The 26,429-nt window shown below is 40.3% G+C and overlaps 1 protein-coding gene across 1 annotated transcript in view; it reads left to right on the forward strand.

Annotated features, from left to right (window-relative positions):
- FAP (fibroblast activation protein alpha) overlaps positions 1-26,429 on the forward strand; it is a 98,038-nt gene that overhangs the window by 31,062 nt on the left and 40,547 nt on the right. The window contains exons 8-17 of the mRNA XM_089523308.1: positions 153-205; positions 1,130-1,202; positions 4,140-4,260; positions 8,755-8,909; positions 10,924-11,027; positions 12,643-12,778; positions 17,334-17,378; positions 19,201-19,305; positions 19,403-19,473; positions 20,765-20,818. Coding sequence (XP_089379434.1) covers positions 153-205; positions 1,130-1,202; positions 4,140-4,260; positions 8,755-8,909; positions 10,924-11,027; positions 12,643-12,778; positions 17,334-17,378; positions 19,201-19,305; positions 19,403-19,473; positions 20,765-20,818 — 917 coding nt within the window. The remainder of the gene's footprint in view (positions 1-152; positions 206-1,129; positions 1,203-4,139; positions 4,261-8,754; positions 8,910-10,923; positions 11,028-12,642; positions 12,779-17,333; positions 17,379-19,200; positions 19,306-19,402; positions 19,474-20,764; positions 20,819-26,429) is intronic.

Genomic DNA, 26,429 nt, shown 5'->3' on the forward strand with positions numbered 1-26,429 from the left:
TAAGAGGGCCTTTATATTGAACTTTTCTCTAGAGTTGCTCTGCTACTGGGAGGAATGAAGGACTTCATAAGAAAAAAGAAACTTATGTAATTATTTTTCTGTCTAATGCTACTATCTTAACTATTTTATCTCTCTAATTATAACATTTTCAGCTTTGGAGGTACTCTTATACAGCATCTTATCACATATATGATCTCATAAATGGGTAAGACTGAAGCATAAGTCAGATTTGCTAACTTATTTTTACCCTTTGGCCTTGCTTTGCTGAATAGTGAAAAGTTGGAGGGGAGGGGGACAGGAATCTGAGATTAACCCCCACACACACACACACCTTTATATACCCTCATCTATCATGTCCACTGAAATTCTGTTGTAGGATTATTATGTTTTTGAGGGCAAGGCATATGTCCTTTTCAGTTGTGGGATACCATTTGCTCCCTGGGTAGATCAGTGAAGATACTTCTTCTCCCTTCCTGCTGCTGGCCCAGCCAATCATAATAGAATCCTGCCATCATCCTCATCCTTCACAGTGCTTTACAGTTCGTTCATGTGGAGAGAAAAAAGAAGTTAGCTTTTGTACAGTTCTGGGTAATGAATTTTAAAGCTTTGAAGAGCTTTAGTCTCCATGCATCTGAGGAAGCAGAAGTAAATCTGCAAAATTTCATGTTACAACTTCTTTTGCACAATTCTTTTCAAAGGTGCTACAAGATCCCTTTGCATACTAGCATCAGTCTTCATCACCCTAGGGTCCTTATATTTCCCAGACTATTCTGGGTGTTATCTGTGTGTGTCTCTTTGTGTGGTAATATGCATATTAGTATGGTATATGTGAAGTTGCATGCAAGGTACTGTGCGCAAATGAATGGTGGCAAGCCTGGAGAACTTTTGTTAATGTCTGTAAATGTAGAGATTCAACTGCATATGATTTCCACCTTTCAGTTGAGCATATCCAAAATAGTGGGATGAACACATTTGTTTTGGAGGCATTCACAAAATAATTGTCAAGCCTGGCACTTATGAATTTCAACATTCACTCCGTTTCTGCTGTTCATTATAGCATAGAAGTCATCAGGAAATACTGAATTTAGAAAGCCCTGTATCATTCTGTCTTTCTTTCTTGCTTTTACAGAGTTTTTGCCACCGAATCTGAACTTCCACATAACATTCAGTATATATCCTGGTCACCCGTTGGACACAAATTGGTCAGTAAACTAATGAAGCGTGAGAATAGTGTTACTTTAGGAGGAGCTTTGTTTGCTTATGGTGTTTGTTCAGATATCATTTTCACAGGCCTTTTATCTCTGTTTATTGACTGCGCTTAAGAATATTGAATGTTTAATAGTAACACTTCAATGATTCATAGAGCTATATGCCTCGTTAGAAGGTTGCTGGGAGGCTGTGCTTTTGCAAAGTATTGTTTGAGCCAGGTTGAAGCACTTTGGCTTGTGGGAAACTAGACAAAGCAAAGGACAAGAATTAATAAATTGGGGCCTTTTATGTCATTCCTTGCAAAATGTCAGTGGCAAACCCTCTCTAAAGAAACTTGCTAAGAAAACCCTATGATAGGTTTGTCTTAGGGTTGACATAAGTAAAAAATGACTTGGAGGTTCAAAACAACATGGCATTCCTCAAGTCCATAGATTCTGGCCATAGAATCATAGAGTCGGAAGAGACCACAAGAGCCATCCAGTCCAACCTCATACCATGCAGGAAGACACAATTTGTCACTCTATACAAACTGAAGGGAAACCTTAAATCCTTGAGCTGGAAGAGAAAAAAGGCCATCAGTACAGTGGTTTCCACACAGCTAGGATTGTGCCAAAATAGTAGTTATGTAAGGAGCATGCAAAGCTAACCCTAACATTAGGCAAATGAAGGAGGTGCCTCAGGCAGCAGAACTCATGATGCCATGATAGGGAAGGACAAGGTTATCTAGGTGATTGTTGTTACTGTATTATTTACTGCCAGAGAGGGAGGAGAATGTTTTGATTATTTTCTGTCTCATATGCCAGAATAGCTTGGTTGCCTTTGGATACCATACAATGTGTCTTTGGGAGTGTTTGTATGGGTACATACAGTTTGCTGCTCTGTGTCAGGCTTGTCTTGCACACTTATTGGGATGTACTTGTTGTGATGCAGTGGGAACGCACAGTGCATTCTGGCAGCACTCCTACCTTTCTGAGAGAGCAATAGCAATAGCAAGTACATTTTTATAACACTTAACAGTGAATTAGCACTCCCTAAGCAGTTTACAATGTGTAAGCCAATTGTCCCCAACAAGCTGAGAATTCATTTTACCAACCTACGAAAGAATGGAAGGCTGAGTGGACCTTGGAACCCTCCTCTAGGACCTAACTTACAACGTTGTGACTGCAGTACCGGCATTTAACCACTTAACCATGTAACCACTGCACCACCAGGGCTCCTGAGCACTGCTCATACTACTTCTAATGATCCTTAAACTCATTCTTCCTTCTGCTGTCCCCATCCTGGAGGAAAAGGAAGTGAGAGGAAGGATTAATGATCACAAAGCTAGAGGGAATAATCTTACAATATTCATAATATTAGAACCTGGAGTCATTCACTGAGCTGAATGGTGGAAGATGCAAGGCAGATAACAGGAAGTTCATCTTCCTGCAGCCCTGAATTAAATTGTGGAATTCACTGCTACATGATGCAGTTATAGCTGCCAACTTGAAAGGCATTAAAAAGAAATGAGATATGTTCATGCAAGTTGGGGCCATCAGCACTTTATATCATCTCTAATATTAGAAGGCAGATGCCTCTGTATTTCAGTGGCTGGAGAAAGCACAATGGATAGTGGACTTGTCTTCATGTCTTTCTGGCAGGCTTCCAAGAGGGAGCTGTTTGGATAGTGAATGAAGAGAATGTAAGACTAGATGTACCTTTGATCTAGTCCAATATGGCTCTTTTTAATGTATTTATGTCTACTGTTTTTCTCTTGCGTCTCTGCTGGATGAATCAGGCTTTGTCAAACAATTGGTTATAGCAGGGGTAGGCAACCTGTGGCCCGTGGGCCGGATGCGGCCCGGCAAGACCTTGGGACCGGCCCCAGCCTGGTCCTGCCGCCGATTGCCGCCGGAGCCTTTGGCCTATCAGGAGGAGGCGGGCAAGGGGGGGCAAGTGGCAGCAAGGGGGCAATTGTCTATAGAAGCCTCCAAAACATGCATTTATATTAACATTTTTTTAAAAATCAGCAAATTTTTAGCGTGTCCTCCATATTTTTTAAAAAGTATCCTCCATTTGACATTTTTGTCCTACATTTGTCCTGGTTTATTTATTTATTTAATTTTTTAAAAATTATTCAATTATTTATTTTTTGGCTTCGGCCCCCCCAGTTGTCTGAGGGACAGCAACCCGGCCCCTGGCTCAAAAAGGTTGCCTACCTCTGGCTTATAGGCTCACAAAAGCATGGGTACAGATCTGGTTTCTTGTGTAACATTTCAGTTGGACTGGCACAAGCTTTAGTACATCAGAACCTAGCAGTTTGTCCATATCTATAGCATATTCTTTCTTCAGGTACCCTGGATGGGCATGTAAGTAAATAAATAAATAAATATTTATTGCATTTAGTCTGCCTAAGACATCTGTGCGATAGGGTGGGCTTTGAAATAATTTCTTGCATTTAGACATTAAGATTTTCATGACTGGGCAGAGTTTCAGCCATGCTCTGGCTAAATCTCTGCTCAACCCACAAATAAAGGACATATCTGAACTTCAGGCAATGGGATCATATACCTAGAACACACTATTTTGGATATGACAATCTACTCCAAACAAGGTGTCCCCAAGATGTCTTGAAGAACAATGCTCGTCATCCCCAGCCTCCATGACCATTAGAGAACACTAAGGTGGAGAAGGCTAGTATACATTATGTTATAGCGTCTATGGGTTGGATCTAACTTACTTTGTGTGGAAACTATTTCCATTTGTCCAGGAAATTGAGCTGATAATGGGCATACCTTTGTTCTGTACAAATGAAAATGTCTCCTGTTTGCTTCATCTTTGGATCCAGCCACATATTCAGATGTGCTTTGTTCTTTGCAATAACCTTGCCCACATACAGTTATTTATATCTTGTGTATGTGCTGAAAAGAAATTTGGATTTTTCTTCCTAGGCTTATGTCTATGAGAATAATATCTATTTAAAACAAGATCCCAGAGAACCTGCTATTCAAATAACCAAAAACGGTTATTGGAATGAAATATTTAATGGAATTCCAGACTGGGTTTATGAAGGTAAATTGAATTTTACAGTCAATTTTATTTCTTTGCAAGTCAAATGTTTGGTTTAAAAAAAATCACTGATGCCACGAAATAATGGCCAAATATAGTTTGTTGCTGAACATTCTTTATTCATAATGCTTTCATTTCTCAAAAGGAACAGGGTTTCTTAACATCCTGCATCTAGGTTTTTCATATCCTGTTGAGTCTTTCCTTAGAAAAATCTGAGTAAAAAACCCAGCATAGTCATGTCATGATCAAAATCTTCCTACCCTAATCATACATCACCCCTTTCGTGTTTCCTTGAATGTTCCTTTTTGTCCAGCTTCAGATTTGATACTTTGTTTATTTTTGGGCACCTTCAGACTGGAAAAAAAGTCTCAGGAAATCCCAGGTTTTTATTATGTATTTTATTTTTCTTCATCTCACTGTTTCCTGGAAACTGCCAGCATTAACAAAAACTTTTTATTCCCCATTATTCCCATTAATCCCAGCGAATTTAAAATAACCCATTGTTTTCCAAAAACAAATATATTGATTACTTGTCATGTGTTTCTGCCCTTGGAACTAGTAAAGATGGCCACCAAGTAAATACAGCTTTTGTTTCCAGGACACACATTCACCAGAGATCAAGCAAGAGAAAGAGAAATGTTAACACTAAAACAAAATATAGTAAAACTAATATAGGCCCAGTACAGAAAGGGGCAGCCAGAGATGCCCCTTTCTCCTCCGGATCGTTGCTGCAGCAACCGCATGGTTGTCATAGATGCGCCCCAAAAAGGAAGCTCTGAAAGGTTAGGCGACGATGCCAACCTGCCATTAGTACCCTGTGGCGCATCTATGACACAAGCATGGCACCTGGATGTGCGGATGCTGCACTGTGCATGCATCATGGATGTGCGCACCGTGTGAGCAGGGCCACGCAGTCATGGCACTACTGATGCAAACTAGGGTTCCGAAGAGTGCAGTTGCTGCACACTCCAGAACTCTAAAATCAGTGGCACCACGCCACTTCTCACCCATCTGTATCGGGCCATAATATTTAAAAGCTAAAGGTAATATTACTAGCACATTTTATCACTTTGACTATAACTCCCAAATTTTAAAAAAAAGTTTCAGTGAAAATTGGCAGAAATCAGTTTCTGAAATGTTGCAAGATGCTGGATGTGACATAGGATAGTGGCAGGAGGAAGGGAAAAGATTCCAAGCAGGAAGGGAACCCAACATATTTTAAGAGAAGACTAGATCCATATACAGACACAATCAAAACAAAAAGAATCAGAAATTCTTGATATTTTGAGACAGTCTAGTCACCCTTTGTATAATAACATACTACTTTTTGGCCAAGGATAATATAGCCATATATTTCAATAACTAAATATGTAATCTAATCCTGATCAGAGGGATGGAAGAGCAAACTATATACAAGTAAACCTTGCAAAACTAATAGGTTTGATCGAGATTAGTGAGGAACAGAACTGCCAAAAGGACATTTCTGCAGGTAGAGAAGAGAAGGGAAAGGATGCGATTTCCACTGATTTCTCCTTCACCTCCAGCTCTCTGTGTCTCAAAAAACCAAAAACTGCCCTAGATGGCTGGGAAACACTTCCAGAACATGGTGGACAGTGAGGTACGGCACAATATGGAGAAAGAGGATTCAACAAAAACTACTGACTCCCACTTCCTCCAACCTTCATGGGTTCTCAGTCCTTTCATATTCTTGGAAGGGCAGGTCTGGATCCTGACCAATGATCTATTTTAAAAATGTTAACTGTTTGAATGCTACATTACGTTACAAAATAAAATAAAATGCTTTTGTTAGGGATCAGCAACAACAGGCCCTATGCTAAATCTGGTCTTCTAGACCTTGTACCAGACATATTTGCTACTAATTTAGAGGCAAGAGATAGATGATGAAGAAAGTAATTTTCTATGGTATTGGCACCTGCCAAAGGGCCATGTTGAAAGCTGTGGAAGTCCTGGTCCTCCATCTCCCACTTCTTCTTCAAAATGTGGTAAAAGCTAATTGCTGACCAGAAAGCTGTGATTGGGCCCAAACAGACATTCCAAAATAAAGCTGCCTCAGGTCACTTTGGAGGTATGCTGTTTAAATGATGCATGCATCCTAAGAGGCCAGATGCCACACCAAAGCCATGCTCCAGTCCTAAGGACTAAAGTGCAGCTTTGACACAGCTTCTGGCCTCTTGAGATGCATGTGTCATTTAAACAGCATACATCCAAAGTGACCCAAAGCATCTTTATTTTGGCCTGTCTGTTTAGGCCCAACATTAGTTATCATGATTTATTATTTGCCAAGTGCTTATATGCTTTGCACAGTGCCATACAGCAATAAAAGCAAATATGAGCCCTATCCCTGGGCTTACTTCTAATTCCCAACATTGAAATATTTTAGCATTCAGAAAATGTAGGTATTGAGGAGTATAAAAATAATTTTCCTAGTCGTTTAAAGTAAAATGGCAACTGATTGGCAAATCAGTCTTGGGTCTGTGGAAGAAAAGTCTGCTTGTGGCAAATGACAAGACAGTTTTTCCCATCCAGAGCTTGTGAAAGTTACTTTTGAAAAATACATAAACTGCCTTCTGACATGACCACTGGTGGCTGGGGGAATTGTTGTACTGATTCTGCAACTACCCTGTTTCCTGAACAAAAGATGATTGAACTGGCAGCTGAATCTTATTCTAGACTAGCAACAAGATAATGCCCTGCCCTGCACTTGAAGACAGAAGTGTAGGTTGTGGGCTAGTTACAGCTCACATAGCATTTGTTCTGTGTCAATGAGTATCTCCTGCCTTAGGCAGCTGTACCACTCTGCCTAATGGCAGGGCCAGCCCAAGCCAAAAAATGACATGTCACAAGATTTGCAAATAACCAAGGGAAGCGGTGCATCTTCCGCCATGAATTTATCTGTTTTGTTTGAAATCCAAGACCTGAGAAATCTCTTTAATATTCTTGTTTGTTTGCTTTTTTATTCAGACTGTGGAAAGTTAAATTTGAAAATAAATTTGATAATGTTCAATGTTATTAATGGGAACATAGAAAGTAATGATTGAAATGATAGAATAGTTATAGATAATTAACACAAATTAAAATATTTGGCCAGACCATAGAATTTACAGAGATTGGCAATGAGATTGTCACTGTTGATTTTAGGGGAATCTCATTACTGGCTCCTTCAAGAGGTCTCTTTTTGTCATTTTAAAGTATCCTTCCTCCAATCCAGAATTTTTTCCCACATGGGCTACAGAGCCCATAGTAGGATTGTTGCATGGGAATGGTGGAATTCCAGTATATTTGGGAAATGTGAAAGTGGGAAAGGCTGATCCAGAGCATGAATCAAATCTGAGAAGCTCTTCAGTTCACCTTCTAATCATCTGTATCCCTCTTTTTTTTCAGCCTCCATAAATGCACACACTTCCTTCACTCTTCATTTTTTTTTGTTAAAAGTTAATAAGGAGTGATCCACTGCAAGCATTTATTTTTGTTTTATATTTTATTTTTGTCTATTTAATTTTTATCTCACCTTTCCCCCTGCATGGAATTCAAGGCATCTTACAACCATTTAAAGCAAAGTACATCAATAAGTGGAGACCTGCAAAGATTAGTAACTAAATCAACAGTGGAGAATTCTTAATCTGAAATTTCTGATGATACCCAGAACAATTTTTTGTGCACAATTGAATCACTGCATTGTTTCTGCCTCTTCTTTTGATCCACAAACTCAGCTCTTCTGCTCCAGAAAGTTATCCTTTTGCCTCTTCTTCTTGCCTATTCTCTTCTGAAAGAAATCACACAGATCAATCTGCTTTACAACAGCCATGTGATGCCTTCCTCCCAATCCTAAAGCAGCAGACTTTCCTGTTTTCCTAACAGAATAAAGCAGATTTTTAATTTTATTGATGAATTTAGTGCATTGGGATAATTGCTTTTTTTTAAAAAAGATAGTGTATTATTACTTTAATGCATTGATTAGTGAGTTATTTCCAAACTTAGTATTTATTAAAATTATATGCTTAATTTCTGACAAGAAAGACATCTATGGTGGCTAAGAACAGGTGGACAGTAATAAAATGCCATAAATGAATAAGCAAGTAAATAAATAAATTAAAAATCTAGTTTAAGCAGGCAAAAAACAGATTGATAACATGTTTTTGACCACAGTATCTAACCAAGCCTGGAATAATGTCATATTTTGCAATACTAGACTGGTGCATATGCACCATTTGCCTTCCCCCTTCTAATTAGATTTAGGATATTGATCCAGGAGAAAATATTGATGACAAACCAGTATGGTATAATTAGCATGTTGTGTACTACTTTAGTTTTAGGCCTGACATTGGGTTACAATTTTAGTTTGGCAACTTATCAGAGAAACAATACTGTATATAAATGTGGCTATTTGCAAATGTTGTAGTACAACATAATAGTATACCATAATATTTTTTGTAGCATTAGTAGAATATGGATGATATCTAATGTGATTTCTTTTAGAGGAAATGCTGGCTGTAAAATATGCACTTTGGTGGTCTCCAAATGCAAAAAATGTGGCATATTTACAATTCAATGATACTGAAATACCACTGATTGAATATTCCTATTATGGTGACACTCAATATCCTAGAAAAATAACTATTCCATATCCAAAGGTATGTTGTTTATTTTTTACTTGGTTGTTTGATTTGCATGGCCTGTTCAACAAGATTTTATCACATTTTACCGTAAACTTCACATTTCTTGGACTTAGCCATGAATCTTAATGTGAAATCGAAGGCTTTCACAGCCGGCATCCATAGTCTTTTCTGTGTTTTTCGGGCTATGAGGCCGTGTTCTAGAAGATCCTATTCCTGACATTTCACCAGTAGCTGTAGTTGAAATCTTCAGAGAAATTTTCTGAAGATGCCAGCTGCAGCTGCTGGCAAAACATCAGGAACAAACTCTTCTAGAACATGGTCTTATAGCCCAAAAAACCCACAAAAAACTCATGAACGTTAATGTTTAGGATTAAATTTAAAAACTGGCTTAATCATTGTCTATTTTGAAAAAGACATAATGAAGGACCTAACCCATTTCTTTTACTTGGTGGATGTGCTCAGTCAAGGCTGGAGTGGCAAAGTGCAACCCATGGGCAACATGTGGCTCCTTAGGGCCCTCCAGGGTCAGAAAGAATTTTGGTCCAAAATGCCTCCAAATGCAAAATTTGGGGGCTTCAGTGTGTTAAAAATTCCCTCCCATACCCTCTAAAAGTCATATACAGTCAACCCTCCATATCCATGGATTTTTTTATCAATGGATGCAAGCGTTTATGGTTTGAAAATATTGTTAAAAATATATAACTTCCCAAAAGCAAAGCTTGATTTTGTAATTTTATATGAAGGACACCAAAAATATGGCAGCCAGATTGGTCACTGGTGCGTCTAGGTTTGACCATATAACACCTATTTTGAAAGATCTTCATTGGCTGCCTATTCGCTTCCGAGCACAGTACAAGGTGTTGGTTATTACATATAAATCCCTATATGGCTTGGGCCCGAGTTATCTGAAGGACTGCATCTCCCCATATAATCCGCCCCACACACTTAGAACATCCGGGAAGAACCTGTTGGAAACACCATCTTCTAAATACGTCTCCACATCCCAGATGGCCTTTTCTATAGCAGCCCCGTGGATCTGGAATAGTCTTCCCAAGGAGCTCCATCTTATGACCCCCCCCCCCCCCCCGGAATCATTTAAAAAGAGTCTTAAAACCTTCCTCTTTTGTCAAGCCTTCCCCCCGAAGAATGAAGTTTGTAATTTTTGATACCATCGATTCTTTGCCTACCCTGGATATGTATGTTGCATGATTGTTTTTAGAACTTTTGTATTATTGGATTTTATTATGATATTGTTTGTTTGTAATGGTTTTTTAATTAGTCTGTAATCCCGTTTCGATCCTATGGGAGAGGCGGGGAAACACAAATAAAATTTATTATTATTATTATTATTATTATTATTATTATTATTCTATGCCATTGTATTTAATGGGACTTGATCACCCACAGATTTTGGTATCCATGGGGGTTCTGGAACCAAACCTCAGCGGCCCACTGTATATATTTGCTCCAAAAGCTTCCCAAATACCCCCATATTTTCCCAGATACCCCCGTACACCTGTATGGGGGTATTTCCACCACATCTGGGGAGCAGGCTGGGCCAGTTTAGTACTGGGAGATGCTGTTTTTGAAACAAGAAGTGAACAGGCTTTTGTCCACTTCCTTTTGCTAAAAAAGAAATGCCCTCCATTTTTCCTAGGGAGTGTTTGCAGACATCTTGGGTAAACTCCTTCAGCCTCTCCTTGCTGGTTTGTCCTTCAGCTTTTGCCACCTTGAGCACATTCTGATGTTCCTTAGCCATACATGTCTCGGTTTTCATCTGTGAAATGTTGGAGGGTACGAAAACATGGTGGACAAATGGCCTGTGACACTGCAGCATGTAACTGCAGGCTGCTGGTTTCTCAGAGGCAATCTAACAGAGTGATATGTTACAGAAAATGCCTGAAACAGATGATGACTCCTATCCTCTTAAGCAAAGCAAGTGATTTTTTTAAAAAAAAAAAGAAATTATGTTTGAATTAAATCCTATAGAGATCATTCTGAATAACATACTGATACTTTTCCTTTGAAGGCTGGGGCGAAAAATCCTACAGTTAGAGTGTTTGTTGTAGATACGACTACTGGTGAACATTTTGGTCCTAAGGAGATACTTGCTCCTGCAACAATAGCATCAGGGTAATATCAAATACATCTTTTCTCTTTCATTTTTTGGTTACTTTTGTTAAGTAGCAGAATATTACTTATAAATCATTTGACCAGGGATTTCCTCCCATCTCCCTTACAAGGTTGTTGTTTTCTTTATAGTGGTTTCAATATACTGCAAGGACCTGGAACTAGCATTAAGGCTGATACCATAACTGCAATCAATACATAGTATTCTCAGTGTGTGATCTAAGGACTTTATCACATGAGGCTTGAAAGATGGAATTAGAGTAGGATAGTAGTGTCTTTGGCCATACCTTATCACATGATGCTGTGTCTGTCCAATAGCCAGTTTATAGTCCACCCTCTTCTGGAGTTCTCATTCTCATTGACAGACAAAACCCGTCAGTGTCTCTCAATCTCACTCCTTTTCCACTGTTGATGTGCATATGATAAGTTCCTCCCATTGCAGTTCTGATATGAAAGAAGTCACGTGGTGCAAGTAACTGTGATTATGCACCTCTCCCCTTCCCCTCACTATTCCCAAACAGGCTCCCCCCAATGTCTTTTCTTTTCTTTTAACGTAATAGATTATTGTGTTTGCAGAATTGTACTAAAGTAATAGTAATAATAAAAATACAGACTGAAAGCATGCTGGGAAGGGCATAGAGCAGGGAGGCAAGGCTATGGAGGCTGACATGTGGAAGATGGAGTCCTGGACTGCAGCAGTACCATGGCAATTTGGAAGAGCTGTGCGATAATGATTGTCTGTAAACTGGTATGTTTGCATTTCCTAGACTAAAGGAATTGTGACATTTTACAAGCCTGGTGTGATAAAATCCCAAGATGCAGACAGCCGACATAAATTGTCCATCTCAGTAAATTAACATAGGAAGTCCATCTGAACCTGTGTGATGAAGCCCTTGGTAGGTAGAAGCAGGGAGCAGATTAGGAATGGCTTCACCAAGCTTTTTAATTTTAATAGATCTTTTCCCACCTGTAGAATCCCACCCCCACATCTGGATTGTCAATTTATGTTTGGACAAAAAAATCTGTTGTTGTTGTTTTTATATGCCTTCAAGTCATCTTCATCTTATGATTATCCTATCATAGGGTTTGCTGGCAGGATCTATTTAGAGGTTTGCCATTGCCTTCAGGCTTAAAAATGGTGAAATACAGCAAAATGGCCCATAGTGGGGACAGTCTTGGCTATTTGCAGAAGGCTTTGAGGCTTTAAGTCCTTTTAGTCATTTCAGAGCAGTAAAAGAATTTATATTTTGGGAACTTGAGGGACACTTGGGTGCCACACAATGGTCCCAGGAGTCACATGTGGCCCAATGGGCTACACTTTCCCCATCCCAGCATTACACCAACTCAAGGTAAAGCTAAAGTCTTCACCACTTCACTCCTATCCTGCTCCCAAAATGCTCCTTTCTGGACCTTGTGCCCAGCATAACAGAGCCCCTCTCCCCATGCACACCAAAAGTCACCTGATACAAGTTAAAATTGTGTACAAAGCAGTTCTGTGAAGTTTGAGCATGCTGGCTGGGGAATGTGGGTCAAAAAGGTAACATTTGAATTAATTAACGGTATCATAGGTTGACTCCTATCACTTTTATTAAATCACTCTTTTCTCTCCTCTTTTCAGTGACCACTATGTCACTTGGATTACATGGGTAACAGATAACCGAATCTGTGTGCAGTGGCTGAAAAGAGTTCAGAACTTCTCTGTCTCAGCCATCTGTGACTACAGTGATCACTTGAGATCCTGGACCTGCCCAAAGGTACCATTATTTAAAATGAGTTGCAGAAGGGTTTTCTGGTAACTACTAAGTGTTCCTGAAAATCACCTCCTCTGGGACGGATTGGGAATGGAATGGGAACTTCTAGCAGCATCGACAGTGTTCCGGCATGTGATGAAATTGGTGATAGCCGCCATTCTGTTCCCATCCCGCTCCCTTTCATCACATCCTGATCCCATCCCTGGGGGCTGTGCGGTAAGCTTAATAGTTTGCACTCATTTAGCAGGGAAGAGGACAGGATGTGGCAGAATCTTGCCCTTTTCAGTATGCTCACACAAAAGCAAACTGCTGCATTAAATTCTAGCGGGTGTGTTCTCTTCATTAATAACTTTTGACATCTTGACCACACTCTGATGTGCTTGGCTACCTGTTTCCTGATTTTTATTTGTGAAATGTTGAAGGATATGGCCACTGCTCTTTGACACTGTATTCTTACAAATGCCCCGTGGGTTAACGTAGGTCAAGTCTAGAGTGTGTGACAGCTCCAAGATGAGCCAATGTATTAGCTTGTTCAGCAGAGACTAGAACTTGGATCTCCCAAGTCCCAGTCCACTGGGCCTTTCTAACATCCACTAACAGTAGTGGTGGTGAAGTAATTTCCACCAGTTCTACACATCACAGCCTACCCTCCATGGTCTTTGGAGAGTTGGGGGCCCTTCAAAGCAGTGCGAGTGGTCATCGTGAGCCTCAGGGATAACTGAGAAGAAATAGGTGAAAATAGCTGGGTTTTTTTGTTGTTTTTTTGCTTTTGTGAGCAGATGTCACCCAAAGCAGGGTTAAAATCCTGCTGGATCTCCTCCTGTGGACCGTCTTGTTTGCGTTATATAGATTGCAAAGACACTAATATAATTTTGGAACAAAAAACCCACCAGATTCATAACCCCAACTCCACCCTGGTTTACAACCTGCCAGGAAGGCTGCTGCTTCTTAAATCTCTGCCAACCTCTGAGAAAGTTGAGGTTTCAAACATTTCTTACAGTTTATGGGTGAGAGTTTTCTAGTTTTCAAGCATTTGTCTGAGAAAATTTCCCCCAGCTGATTAGAGATACTAAAGAAGAGAGATCTGATCTGAAGTATTCATGCTTCCTTCTTCTCTGCTCCACTTCTCAGAACTCTTCCTTTTGACAACATATCAAACAACCTGATGCCTATTTGGCTGTGCCACATCAGACTCTCATCCCCAGACACCTTTTTTTAGCTCTTCTTACATCCCTTGATACATCAGTGTATTTTACCTTGTTTTCACCATGATTACCAGAGACTCCATGATCCACATGAAACACAGAGTGGGATTTTATGGGTTTTTTGTTTGTTTGTAGGAAACAGGAATAGAAGGAGAAATTGGTTTGGCAGACTACCAGTTTCACACTTCTCCAGCCAATGCACAAACACCGTTATATACCAATACTTGCCCTGTTCCAAATGTTGTGATTCAATTCTCTGATTAATAACACACACTGTGTGTGCGCCTTCAACTCACCTGTTGACCTATGGTGACTTATGGTGCATCTGTTAGTGACAATAACACATGAGAAATGCATCTTGTGAAAGAGAAATAGATTGCAAAAATGTGTTTATTAGAAATACATAGAAAGATGTGTAGATGAAGAGAAATGAACAGAAAAATGCATATGAGGTTTGAATAAACTTTCATTAAAAATATTGCCAGTTCATATGGAAATGGGATGAAATAGACTTGGGAACTAAAAAAATGGGGAACTAGTTGAAACCAAAATTGATGGATATGTCTACCATGATTGGAAATATGAAGTATTTCAGTAGGCATGGAACTAAAGTGTTCAGCATCCTGGCAACATCAGATAATAGTCCTGTAAGAATTGCACTCCTCAGCATTTCCTTGCTAAAGAGAGCTGCTATTGAAACCTCTATCACACTCAGTTTAGAAAGTGCTTTTATTATATCAATCTGTGTGCTAGTAGGTAGTTAACAGAAGTGTGAGCAGATGGGAGGACTCCATTAAGCCATATTTGCTCAAAAGATCTCTAGGTGATTTTAATTCCATCTCTTGCCTTCTTTTTCAATTAAACTGGAAGTAATAATGTGTATGTAACATGGTTGACTTTATATACTGGGAGATAATAAAAAATATAGCAGATAATGCTAGGTGATATATTCTGGCAGATCCAGAGGTGTGTACTGAATTTGTGTGCATTAACTTAGCAAATACATCTCTGAATAAGTCAGAATTTCTGTGATCATTTTGAAGGTCTTCAAGCCCATCACTATATTTGACCAACTTTTCAGATGTGAGCAATTCAGTGGATGTCAACTAGGTTGCATGTTTCATTTGGATTAAACTGTAGCTTTACAAGTTTAATGTGATCAGAGCCAGCACGCTTAGCATAATGAAAGTTGGTGGCGCAGTGGTTAAATGCCTGTACTGCAGCCACTCACTCGAAACCACAAGGTTGCGAGTTCAAGACCAGCAAAAGGGCTCAAGCTTGACTCAGGCTAAGGTCGCTAAAACGAGTTCCTAGATTGTTGGGGGCAAATTAGCTTACAGTTGTAAACCGCTTAGACACTGCTTAGGCAGTATGAAGCAGTATATAAATTTGTTTACAAGGAAATGACCCAGAGGAAATGCATCCAATATGTTAATGACCTCCTGTTATCATTCATGTCACTTCTGTAACATAAACTATTGCTTTAAACCTGATGGACTTGGGAGGATTCCTATGTAAGGAATCTATACACTTTTACCTAAAAACAGTGCTTATTCAAATACAAAGAGCACATTCTCCCCTCCTTGCCCACCCCCAGTTCTATAGCTCACACTTTCCATGTCTCAAAAACTGCCCCATAAGATTCTGTGAAGGGGACCTTGGCACCACTGCCAATTGTCTACACCTACTCCAGACACACCCTATCAGTAAACAGCCCCTCTTTCCTTTCTTCAGCCCTCTTCTGTCCAAACAGTGTCTGTGTGTCATAATACCATCTCTCCAAGAACATCTAGATGCTGGGCTTTAGTGCAAGAGGACAGTGATGCAAAAGGCAACATCACTCATCCAGCAACAAAGTGGAATGGCCAACAACATCGCACAGTGATCTTGTGGGTCACTGTGGTGAGCTGCAATGGTAGCCAAGCCACAGTCATTTGAGGGTTGGAATACTGAACCAAGCAGCAGGCCCTCCATTGCTGCCTGAAAATGCTGCCTCTTGATGCCCACTTTGATTGCATTTTATTTGCCTTTATGAGATACAAAGCCAAATGAATGCACCCATCCCACAGACATTATCTTGGGGAACTTCTTGACCATTTGACATTTCCATTCAGATATTCACTATATCACAGATTTAGCACATTCAGTACTTCACACAAGGCAGGATGCATAATAACCCTGACTGTTGATGAGATGCAGCATTGTCAGTTTTAAACATGCAAAATGCTTTGTTCAGAAAAGAAATTTGCTGAAAACATTTCACGGAGCTCCAGACCATGAAGAAACATTTGATCAACAGTACTTAAATAACTCTAAAAAGCAAATAAACATGCTACATGTTCATAAATCAACAGAATGCAAAATTGCCACACAAATAAACTGATCATTTATTTTCCTTTAGCAACTAGAACACTAAACATCTAAATTGTGTATTAAATTAGACATTTTGGTAGCTAACTAAGAAGTTTGAAAGTAAATCCTAAACTGATGTTCAAATTATGTGGTCAGTTTTTAGAACATCAGTGCAATTCTATTGTTTGGTAATAGCACACCTTTCTAGTTTTGTAGAAAATGTTTCATTCAAACAGTGAAAATGGCATAAATATTTTAGGATGATGAAGCTAATGTGAAAGTGTTCTTATGCATGATCAATACAGAGATTGCTGAAAATAATGTGTTGTCTGAGAGAAAGAATGAGTCCACATGCTCATTCCATGTACAGAAGCCATCTGAATAATATTTAATCACTGCTGGTGGGACACCATCAGACACTGTCTCATGGTGTAGTGGAACCAGGGCTCACAGGATTCAAGTGTCAGGGTGTTTTAATTAGCAGGGATAATTACTGTACATTTTTTTGGCCAAACCCTTGGCCTTCACTGTTATCACAATATTTGAGGCAGAGTGTGTATGTCATTTTCCGCCAGCAATGGGAAGTTGGTGTGAGCTATTCCTGTTGTAATACACAGTATTTGGGGGTTGCTTGTCTATGGATTAATAATTAAGATTCATTAGTTTTACAAATGTGCTACAAATGGTGAGGAAGAAAATTTCTAGAAATGGGTGTTGATACTGATCAATGGACCCACCAATATTTATAGTTTCTTCTTGCAGATGTGGCTATGGGCCTGTTATGATAAGTGCCTACATTTCAAAATTGGACGCTATATAACTGATGGGGGGGCATCTTGGTTTTTCTGTTGCATGAAAACTGTTGTCTCCCAAGACAATGTCCAAACTAATCCTTAGTTTTTAATTTCCATCTTTGATTTAAAAATGTGCTCTTTCATATGAAAGTGTCCTTTTACTTCCACTGCACATCTTGACACTGTTGCCTTGTTCTAATTTTACAGAATCAGCAGCATGTAGAGGAGAGCCACACAGGATGGGCTGGTGGAGTATGATTTTTATTATCTTGAAACTTGAATCTTGATTGTTGGGAACACTAGTTAGCTCTTTAGTAGTTTATGACAATGACTCTGGTAGTTAGCCCATACCTTTAAACAGATTTAATTGGAAAAACAATTTTTGTTTACCAGTAACAAGCACAAATGATCTTCTGAAAATAAATTAATATGAAATCTCTTTTAAGAAAAAAAGCAGCAGCAGCCAGAAAAGGAGGCATGCATTTATTTTTTAGAATTGCAAATACAGAAATTTCAATACATTCCTATTTTCTTATATGCTGTTTCTGATCAATGTTCTTACCATAAAGCAATTGGGAAGGATGGAAGCAATTTCCCCATCATTTGTTTATATTACAATGCCAATTTTGACATTTAAAAGGTTTAAGAGTAATAAAGACCAAAGTCTATAGCAACTAATTATGTAGCATGTCTACAAGGATAAGTCTGTATCTTAAGTGTTGTATTCTCTCCTAATATCAGAAAGGACTGTGGCCACAACTAGACTGTAGACATTTGTACTAGAGATACAAGATCAGAGTACTTGATTTGGAAGAAGAAAAAACATATTTAATTGGTTAGCTACCTACCATTTAAATAATTACAAAAATATACAATCTACCTTTCTATGAGTTTGGAATTAGGCAGTTGAACACTACAATAACAAACCTGTGCTGTTTTTCTGATGAAAGCTGTACTCTCTTACCCGAAGATCCAATTTTGTACCCTAAATAAAGATAGACAATTGTCTATTAATGTGGCTACAAAACTAGCTTTATGAAAAAACCAAGGGAACCAAATGCTTTAAGGCAAGCAGCAGGAAAAATGTTAGCCTTAAACACAAAATGCAGCACTTTAGACCTTTTGGTAAAAAGCAAACAACCTCCTCCCTTTGTTTTGTAAGGTGGTGAAAGCTATAGGCTGATTTTAGCATACCCTTTTGTTTTAAAGATATTTCTTTATCAGTATTTGTAGCTGAGTAGCAGAATTTTATTGCTATAGTTTATCTTTTCTGTTTTGTTGTTTTGTGTTTAATTGCCTCGATTTTAATGATGTACGTAAATCAGAGGTTAGTAACTGCAGCCATCCATATGGGTTTTTTTTTGGCTGTCCTGGCCAGAACAGTCAATGGTAGGAAAAATAGGATCTACCCATTCTGAACTATATCCACAGTATATACATAGGGAAAGAGTTAAACATCCCCTAAACTACTTTTTAACCTAAATTCAACTTCACCTCCCCCCATCTCCACGCAGGGGCTAAATAAAGAAAAAGGTTTTATTTATGGCAATTGAATATTTTCTATTTTGTTTTTTTTAAATCAAGGGCATTACTAATTTAGGCGAAAATAAAACAAGCTTAGGAGGGAGGATCAGACCCTCCTTACATGCACTTTGGTGGTCCCAGAATAGCTTGTACCTTCACACGCACAGGTTGAAAAAACTGACAGATCCATGCTATGCAATGAATGTAGAAAGGAGTTCAATATCTAGCCTCATACTCAGAAAAAGAAACTGTGCTTTTTTTAAAAAAAACATAGCATGTCGATCTGAATAAGGCTGCAATACTATACACACTTACTTAGAACTAAAACTATTTAACACAGTGAGATTTACTACTGAGTGAAGTCACATAGGATTGTGCCTTGTAAATTACTGTTGAACTTTTATGATAAGATCTCCATGATAAAATGGATGTGCCATTTTGTGGCTTATTCAAGGCTGGGGGAGTTGATCAGGTCAGTCTGCCTATTCTGTACAATTTTCATTTCTGTTTCATCTACAGTTTCTGTTTTTCTCTCTTTTTTATCTCTCAGTTCTTTGTTTCAGCACCTTATTTCACTTCGGACACTATTTCATACTACAAAATTTTTAGTGACAAGAATGGATACAAGCATATTCATTATGTCAAAGACTCAGTGGTATGTCATGCAAAGAATGAAACTACTGTTCCATATGTTGCAAGATGTGCATCAGCAATAAAATATCTGACTTCTAATTTGTTGTGTTTTTTAATAGGAAAAAGCAACCCAAATCACAAGTGGAAACTGGGAGGCCATATACATTTACAAAGTAACGGACGATGCAATGTAAGCATTATGTGAGACACAGTGGGTCGCCTCTTGGTGAAAATCATGTTCCATGCAAGAATGTTTTTTTCATTTCTAATTAAATCCATTTTCAATAGCTAGCATCTAAAGACCTGTATAGATAACAAAATAAAATGGATTTTCCTTAACAAATATTGTTAGGAAGGCCTTGATGTTGGATGGAACACTTCTTTAAGGGCAGCCAAATAACCTTTTGGGTAAAGTTGCACATTGATAGAAATGTCAGAAGAATTTAACCATGAAAATAAGCCACACTATATACTATTTTAATCAAAGCTTTGCAAAGTTCTCCTTTTTGGATTTTTGGAACTCCTAGTTAGAATTTCCCCAAGCTCTAGTTTTAATATCCTGAAGGTACTGTAAACACATCAAGTTTCAAGTTTGGTACATGTCAGGCTTCTGATTCCAGTTCATCTGTGAGGTCATGTAGCTGTATGCTCAGAGGCCTCTTAAAAAGCAACAAATCTTTCAGATGATGATGAGGAGGCAGCGAAGACATAGGTATAGTGCTGCCCTGCTGGCACTATTGTTGAAGTTTTTTTCGCCAAAAAATGAATTCTGCAAGCAGTTGGTTTGGAAGAAGGACTTGTGAACTTCATGATGCACCCAGTTCCTAACCAAACTAGAAATATGCACAGAGGCTTAGTTCTAACTCCTTAGCATTAAGCTCATTCCTTTCAGCCAAGAGAGCACCAACTGACCTGTACTTCTTGTTTATTTATTGGATTTATACTCTGCCTTTCTACCAGGATGGGATCCACTTCTACTGAGCTGCAGAATTATTGGGTTTATGGGATTTGTAGGAACTTTGATATCCTTTTCACCAGCAGTTTAGCAAATGCCTGTATTCATGGAATGTAAATGGAATGATTGTCACTTGTTATTTGATGTTCTTTTTTGTTGCCTGTTTTATTGAACCATTTCCTGTATTGCTATGTATTTTATATGTGTTATCCTATTATTTCTTGTACACCATAGGCAAGTTTACTCTTTTATATTTATTGTTTTATGTACAGCGCTGTGCAAATCTACAGCGCTATATAAATAAGGAATAATAATAATAATAATAATAATAATAATAATGGAGCATCTTGGAATAGGGCATGGCTGGTTGGTTGCCTGGAACTCTTAACACTTGAGCACGTTGCACTGCAACATTTTTGTTGCATGTCCTGCTTGTTGACTGTTTAATGACAACTAATACCCTTATCATTTAATTTTCTTGCACTGATAAGGCATGATTTATCTGATTACATAAATTGTCTTCCAGATTCTATTCAAGCAATGAATTTGAAAGCTATCCAGGAAGAAGAAATATTTACAGGTAAGTGGACCTCTAATGATTTCTAGTGTTATTTGTTTCTTTGTGAAATATACATGAAGGTTACAGTGCATTGCTAAATAAATGGCAATAGTAAGTAACAGTCAGCAACTGTACCTTAAAGATTAAGACTGGAATCCTGTTGGGGTATTTGGTGCCTGTAAGTGGACTTGGTTGTGCAGGAAGTAGAGTTGCTGCTTAGCAGCTACATAGCGGAGATTGATGTGCACCAATGAAGGGGAAGTCACATGAACACGGGGCACCCCCAATACACATCAATTACAATGTTCTCAATTCAGTAACCAGATTTCTTAGTGTCTCTGCTATGTACTTACATGCATGCAAACTTACATTGTATAAAAAGACATACAGGATTCCAGCCTAACCTATTTATCAGCTAGTCTTAATAGTGCTGCTACTTTTCTTTTCCACGACCCCTTCCTTTTTGTGCTGAAGAAGGCTAACATGATGACCTTATATAGTCAAGTATAACTTGATCTTGTGGATAAATTGAGGGCAGGTTTTAGACCCAAAATTACAAAATTTGGTTTGACCCATGGATAAGTTGAAGGTAAAATTTAGGGGCATGTAACAAAAAATGTAAAGGATGAAGCATAGAAAATATACACAACTGTGCCTTTGTTTGTGAAGTGTGGGCGCAGGAGGTGAGAAGCTGTCCGCGTGAGAGCAGCAGCAACGACAGAGTCAGTAGTCAGCAGTTTGTCCTCTATTTCTGCTTAGCCTCTGAAGAGAATGAGCAGGAACGAAAGAGAGCATGGAGGGACAGCAACAAGTGTGTTGCTTCTGATCCACTGTGTGGGTGGGGAGAGGCAAGACTGAGGAAGAGGGGAAGAAGAAGAGGTAGCAACAGTATACACAGGCAGACAGGAGTAAACCAAGGGGAAAGGGTGGCAGAAGGGAAACAGAGCCAGCCAGCCAGCCACACACTGCCAAAGGCCTGGAACAGATAAAAAAGAGACAGTAAAGAGGAGAGACAGAGAGCATAAATGAAAGAGGGTTGGAGACACACACAGAAATAGAAGCAAAAGAAACAAGCAAGGAAACCAACTGGAGACAGGAGGAGGACAGGAATTGTGACAAGAGCTGCTGATGAAAGAAAGAGAAAGAAAGGAGGGCACAGAGGGGAAAGCAACAAGACTGAGCAGCGTGGCAGGGTGTGGAGAACCAGCAGAGGAGACGATCAGCCCTTTGTTGAAGAAAGAAGTTCTGAGAAAAGCGTGGAGAAGCGAAGGGGTGAAAAGTGAAGGGGGAAAGTGGAAGGAGAGGGAACCTGGTCCATGACCAAAGAGAGTGAGGTGTCTGGGTAGTGGCTATCTTCCAGCCCAGGAGGGGAAGGTTGGGGGCTGCAGATAAGGAAGCGGAGGTGTAGACCATGCCTTCCAGGAAACCAGGCATTATGTGGTAACCACATCCTCCTCTGCAGTCTCCAACTACATCAAGACATATATCCAACTACATTCAAGGTAAAGCCACCCTAGTTCAACCCCTATGGAAACATGCATTGAGCCGTGGATAAGTCAACCCAGGCTTTCAGGGTGAATTTTTAGACTAAAATTTCTTTTATAGTTTATATAGGGTATATATTATACTTTTTGAAAATGCACCTACTGTGTAATAGGAACCATATTCAAGCATCAGCTCTAAACTCTTTACTCCTGAGAGTCGTTGCCATCCTGTTTTTGTATGCACACAAGTGCCATTGGGTGTGCTCGTTTGTTGAATCTGAATCCCACCTTTCTCCCAAGGGTGGGAATCAAGGTGGCTCACAGTAATATTAGAATATCAATAAAACATGAAACCAAGTCAACAATAAAAAAACAATTTAAAACATAACTTAAAATCATACACCTGAGAGAAATATAGTACCCATCCGATGCCAAGCATCCTGTTAAGCAGTCAGTTGTCAAAAACCTGGCTGAAAAAGGAAGTCTTTACATGTTGGTGGAAAGAAAACTGGGCTTAATTAGTCTCCTTTGGGAGAATCTGGCATTTGGGAGAAGCCACCAAGCAAGCCTTCTCACCCATGGCATCACTAGGGTTGGCATCACCCAGTTCGGTAACTCACAGTGTCACCCTCTCCCCCATTGACCTACTCCCATACCACACCATACAGAATCCTTAGAAATGTTTTTGTACTAATGTTACTCATTAAATGTTTTTGTACTAATGTTACTCGTTAATTGTAATTCCCATACACCACTGAATCTAATGGCAACAGGTGTGACATACAAAGAACCAGTAAAATTAAAATTATACATTTAAATTACAATATCATATGCACAGCCTAAACATATTTACATGTACATAGTTTTGTGTGATTAAAGTGAAAAATTGGTAAGATATGCTGCTTTTAAAGAAAATTTTAAAAGCATAAAACAAATTAACAATTTAAAATTTATTAAAAAAAAAAATCCTAGGGCCTCTCCTTTCTCCTCCCACCGAGCCTGGCCCCACTCACACCATCTCCTCAGCACTTTAACGGGATGCAGGTGAACACCACAGCCAAAAGGCAGATGTTTGGGGAGCAGTGGTGTCACACAAACCCTTAGAGTGTCACCTGGTGTGACCCTCACTCTCTGCACCTCCTATTGATGCCACTGCATATTACATGTAACAGCCAGTGGTGTTGAGTCTGTACTAGGGGCAACCACATCCAGTCTCTTTCATTCTCTAATATAACCCATTCATTATGTCAAACTTGGAAATGGTGTGTGGTTTGAGATCTTACTGGTTGCTATATCAGTGCCACTTACCTGCTCCACTGTATGCATTTCTTCTTCCTTGCTCAGTTATGTGCAGAGCCTTAAAATTCTTCATGAGGCTATAACAGCCTCCATCATTAAGAGTAGTCGTAGCCCCTTCCACTGTTACCCAAAGGCAAAACAAATCATTTTCTTGGACTTCAAATCCCCAAAATTGCTAGCCAAAATTACGGCCTTTTCCAAGTTGGTCTAAAGTATAACTTCTTGCAATATTGCTCCTTGGGTTTTGCCAATTCTTGCTGCAGCTGCTTGTTTCACTCTTTTGGAGGCTGATTGTTGTGGGGGTTTTTTTTTTTTGGCTTTTTAAAGATTTGCTGCAAACCACATTGAGCCCCTGTGCTGGAAGGAAATATGTAGGTATTTATTTATTGGATTTTCAGTAGAACTTTCCCAAACCATGGTGTGCTTTGCTGAAGTGGTCCTATGGTCTGAGGGGCATTTTTTCCTCTCTGACTTTTTAAAAAAATTTTTTTACAGTGCTGACATGCAAAAGTACCATTTCACAGATGTGCTATAGCATGAGAGAGAGAGAGAGGAGGAGGAGGAGGAGGGGATGATGATGATGATGATGACAATGATGATGATGATGACACTTTTTGTTTTGTTATGCCTTGGCCCAGAATTAAAAAAGAAACCCACTTGAGGTTGGAAATAAAATGTTATAGTTGATGCTGGGAATTGTCAGAAAATAATCCAAGAAAACAAAAATACTATGTTGATATTAATACAGTTGGATTCAACCATCCACAGCTTGAAAATATTTTAGGAACCTATAAACTCCAAAAAGCTAAGCTTGGTTTTGCTATTTTATATAAGGGACACCCTTTTACTATACTATTGTATCTGGTGAAATTTGAGCATCCACATATCCATGGGAGTTCCTGTAACCAATCTCCAGCAGATACCAAGGGCCCACTGTAGTAATAAAATTAATTAAACAACCCTGAGAACTACAGCAATAAATATCACAACCTCCCAACAGATTTGCTCCATCTGGAGGATCCCATGGATATTCTGAGAGTTGTAATCCAAAAATATAACTTTTCCAAGCTGTATTTATTTATTTCTTCTTCGTGGTCTCTGCGAATCATACAAATGGGTTTTACTGCGCCTGCGCAGTGCTGCTCGGAACCTTCTGGAATCACTGGGCAAAGTTTACTTTGCAACATATAGAAACTTTTTGGCGGTAATTCCGCCCACCCGTTATAAGGCCCCTGCCTTCCCGCTCTTTCCCCAGTTCCTTTTTTCCGCCGCGCTAGCTGCTTCATGGAACTTTCGCTTGCTCTTGCTTGCTTGGAATCACTTTCGTTTTTGACACCTGCGTCGTCATCCCGGGCTAGTGTTTCGAGTGTGGTGTCTGTCCCGGCCGGGACACGCTCTCCCACCACCTCCGATGTGACCCGTGGTCCCCCGAGACCCAGTGTCACCGACGAACCCTCCAAGCGCCCCCAGAGGACCCTGGGGACTGAGGGTTCCGAGCCCAAGGATAGATCCGGGAGGAGGCCATCCCCGGAGGGCTCGCGCGCAAAGGAGCGCGTGGAGGCGGAGGTCCGGCTCGCTTCGCCTCCAAGGCGGCATCGAAGGCAGCCCGGCACGCATCCAAGTTGCCCGAGATGGAGGCATCTTCTTCTGGGAAGGCCGCACCAACGGAGAAGGTTAAGCCAGCCAAGGCCCACTCCAAGTCAGCTGCTGTCCTGCACGACCTGCCGGACAACCCCTTCTTCCCCCCCGAAGAACGGGCTGAGACGCCGAGATCTTCCAAGAAGAGGCGTCATAAGGAGGCAGCCGATGCTCCCGCACCCAAGAGGTCCAAGTCCACCAAGGACCACACCAGGTCAGAGCGCCAGCCCAAGGCGAAGGAGCGCGCCCCACATAAGCAATGCTCCCCTTCTAAAAAGGCCTCGGGGTCAGCCCCCTCACACCCGGAGACCTCTGCCTCTTCGCACGCGGCCGCCGTGCTGGTCACACCACTACCGCCGGCACAAGACCCCTCTGCCATCGGTGATGACGCTCCAGCTTCTCCCCGGAGGGAGCCGTCCCCTCTCTCCTTCCACTCTGATGTTGAGGACGTTGAGCCTGGTTCTGACATGGACGAGCCGCAGGAGCCAGACACTGACATAATAATAATAATAATAATAATAATAATAATAATAATAATAGGTTTTATTTATATACCGCCCAATCACTGGGAATCCGAGCGGTTTACAATAGAGGGGATAACAGACAATTCCCTGCCCACAGGCTTACAATCTAAAAGACACGACACAAAAGGAGAAGGGAATGGTGAGGGAGGGAGGGAATCAGGTCCAGCATTCTTCTCTCCCTCTGAGGCCTGGACCAAGGCAGATGGACCAGAGGGAGGGCTCTTCTTCTTCAGGCTAGCCCCTGATGGAACTGGGCCAGCCTACTCTCTCCCTCAGAGGCCGAAAGATGACAGTTAGGGAGGGAGGAGCCTCTTTCTTCAGGCTAGCCCCTGATGGAAGTGGGCCAGCCTTCTCTCTCCCTCAGAGGCCGAAAGATGACAGTTAGGGAGGGAGGAGCCTCTTTCTTCAGGCTAGCCCCTGATGGAACTGGGCCAGCCTTCTCTCTCCCTCAGAGGCCGAAAGATGACAGTTAGGGAGGGAGGAGCCTCTTTCTTCAGGCTAGCCCCTGATGGTACTGGGCCAGCCTACTCTCTCCCTCTGAGGCCGAAAGATGACAGTTAGGGAGGGAGGAGCCTCTTTCTTCAGGCTAGCCCCTGACATGTTCTTCGATACCGAAACCCAAAGGTACTACATGTCGGTCCCGAAGGAGACGGCCTTCAGGGAGTTCACGAGGCTGAACCTGCGCCC

This window comes from Sceloporus occidentalis, unplaced genomic scaffold, assembly GCF_023333645.1.
Source record: "Sceloporus occidentalis isolate IW3139 unplaced genomic scaffold, rSceOcc1.0.p SCAF_4, whole genome shotgun sequence".
In the NCBI taxonomy this organism is placed as follows: domain Eukaryota; kingdom Metazoa; phylum Chordata; class Lepidosauria; order Squamata; family Phrynosomatidae; genus Sceloporus; species Sceloporus occidentalis.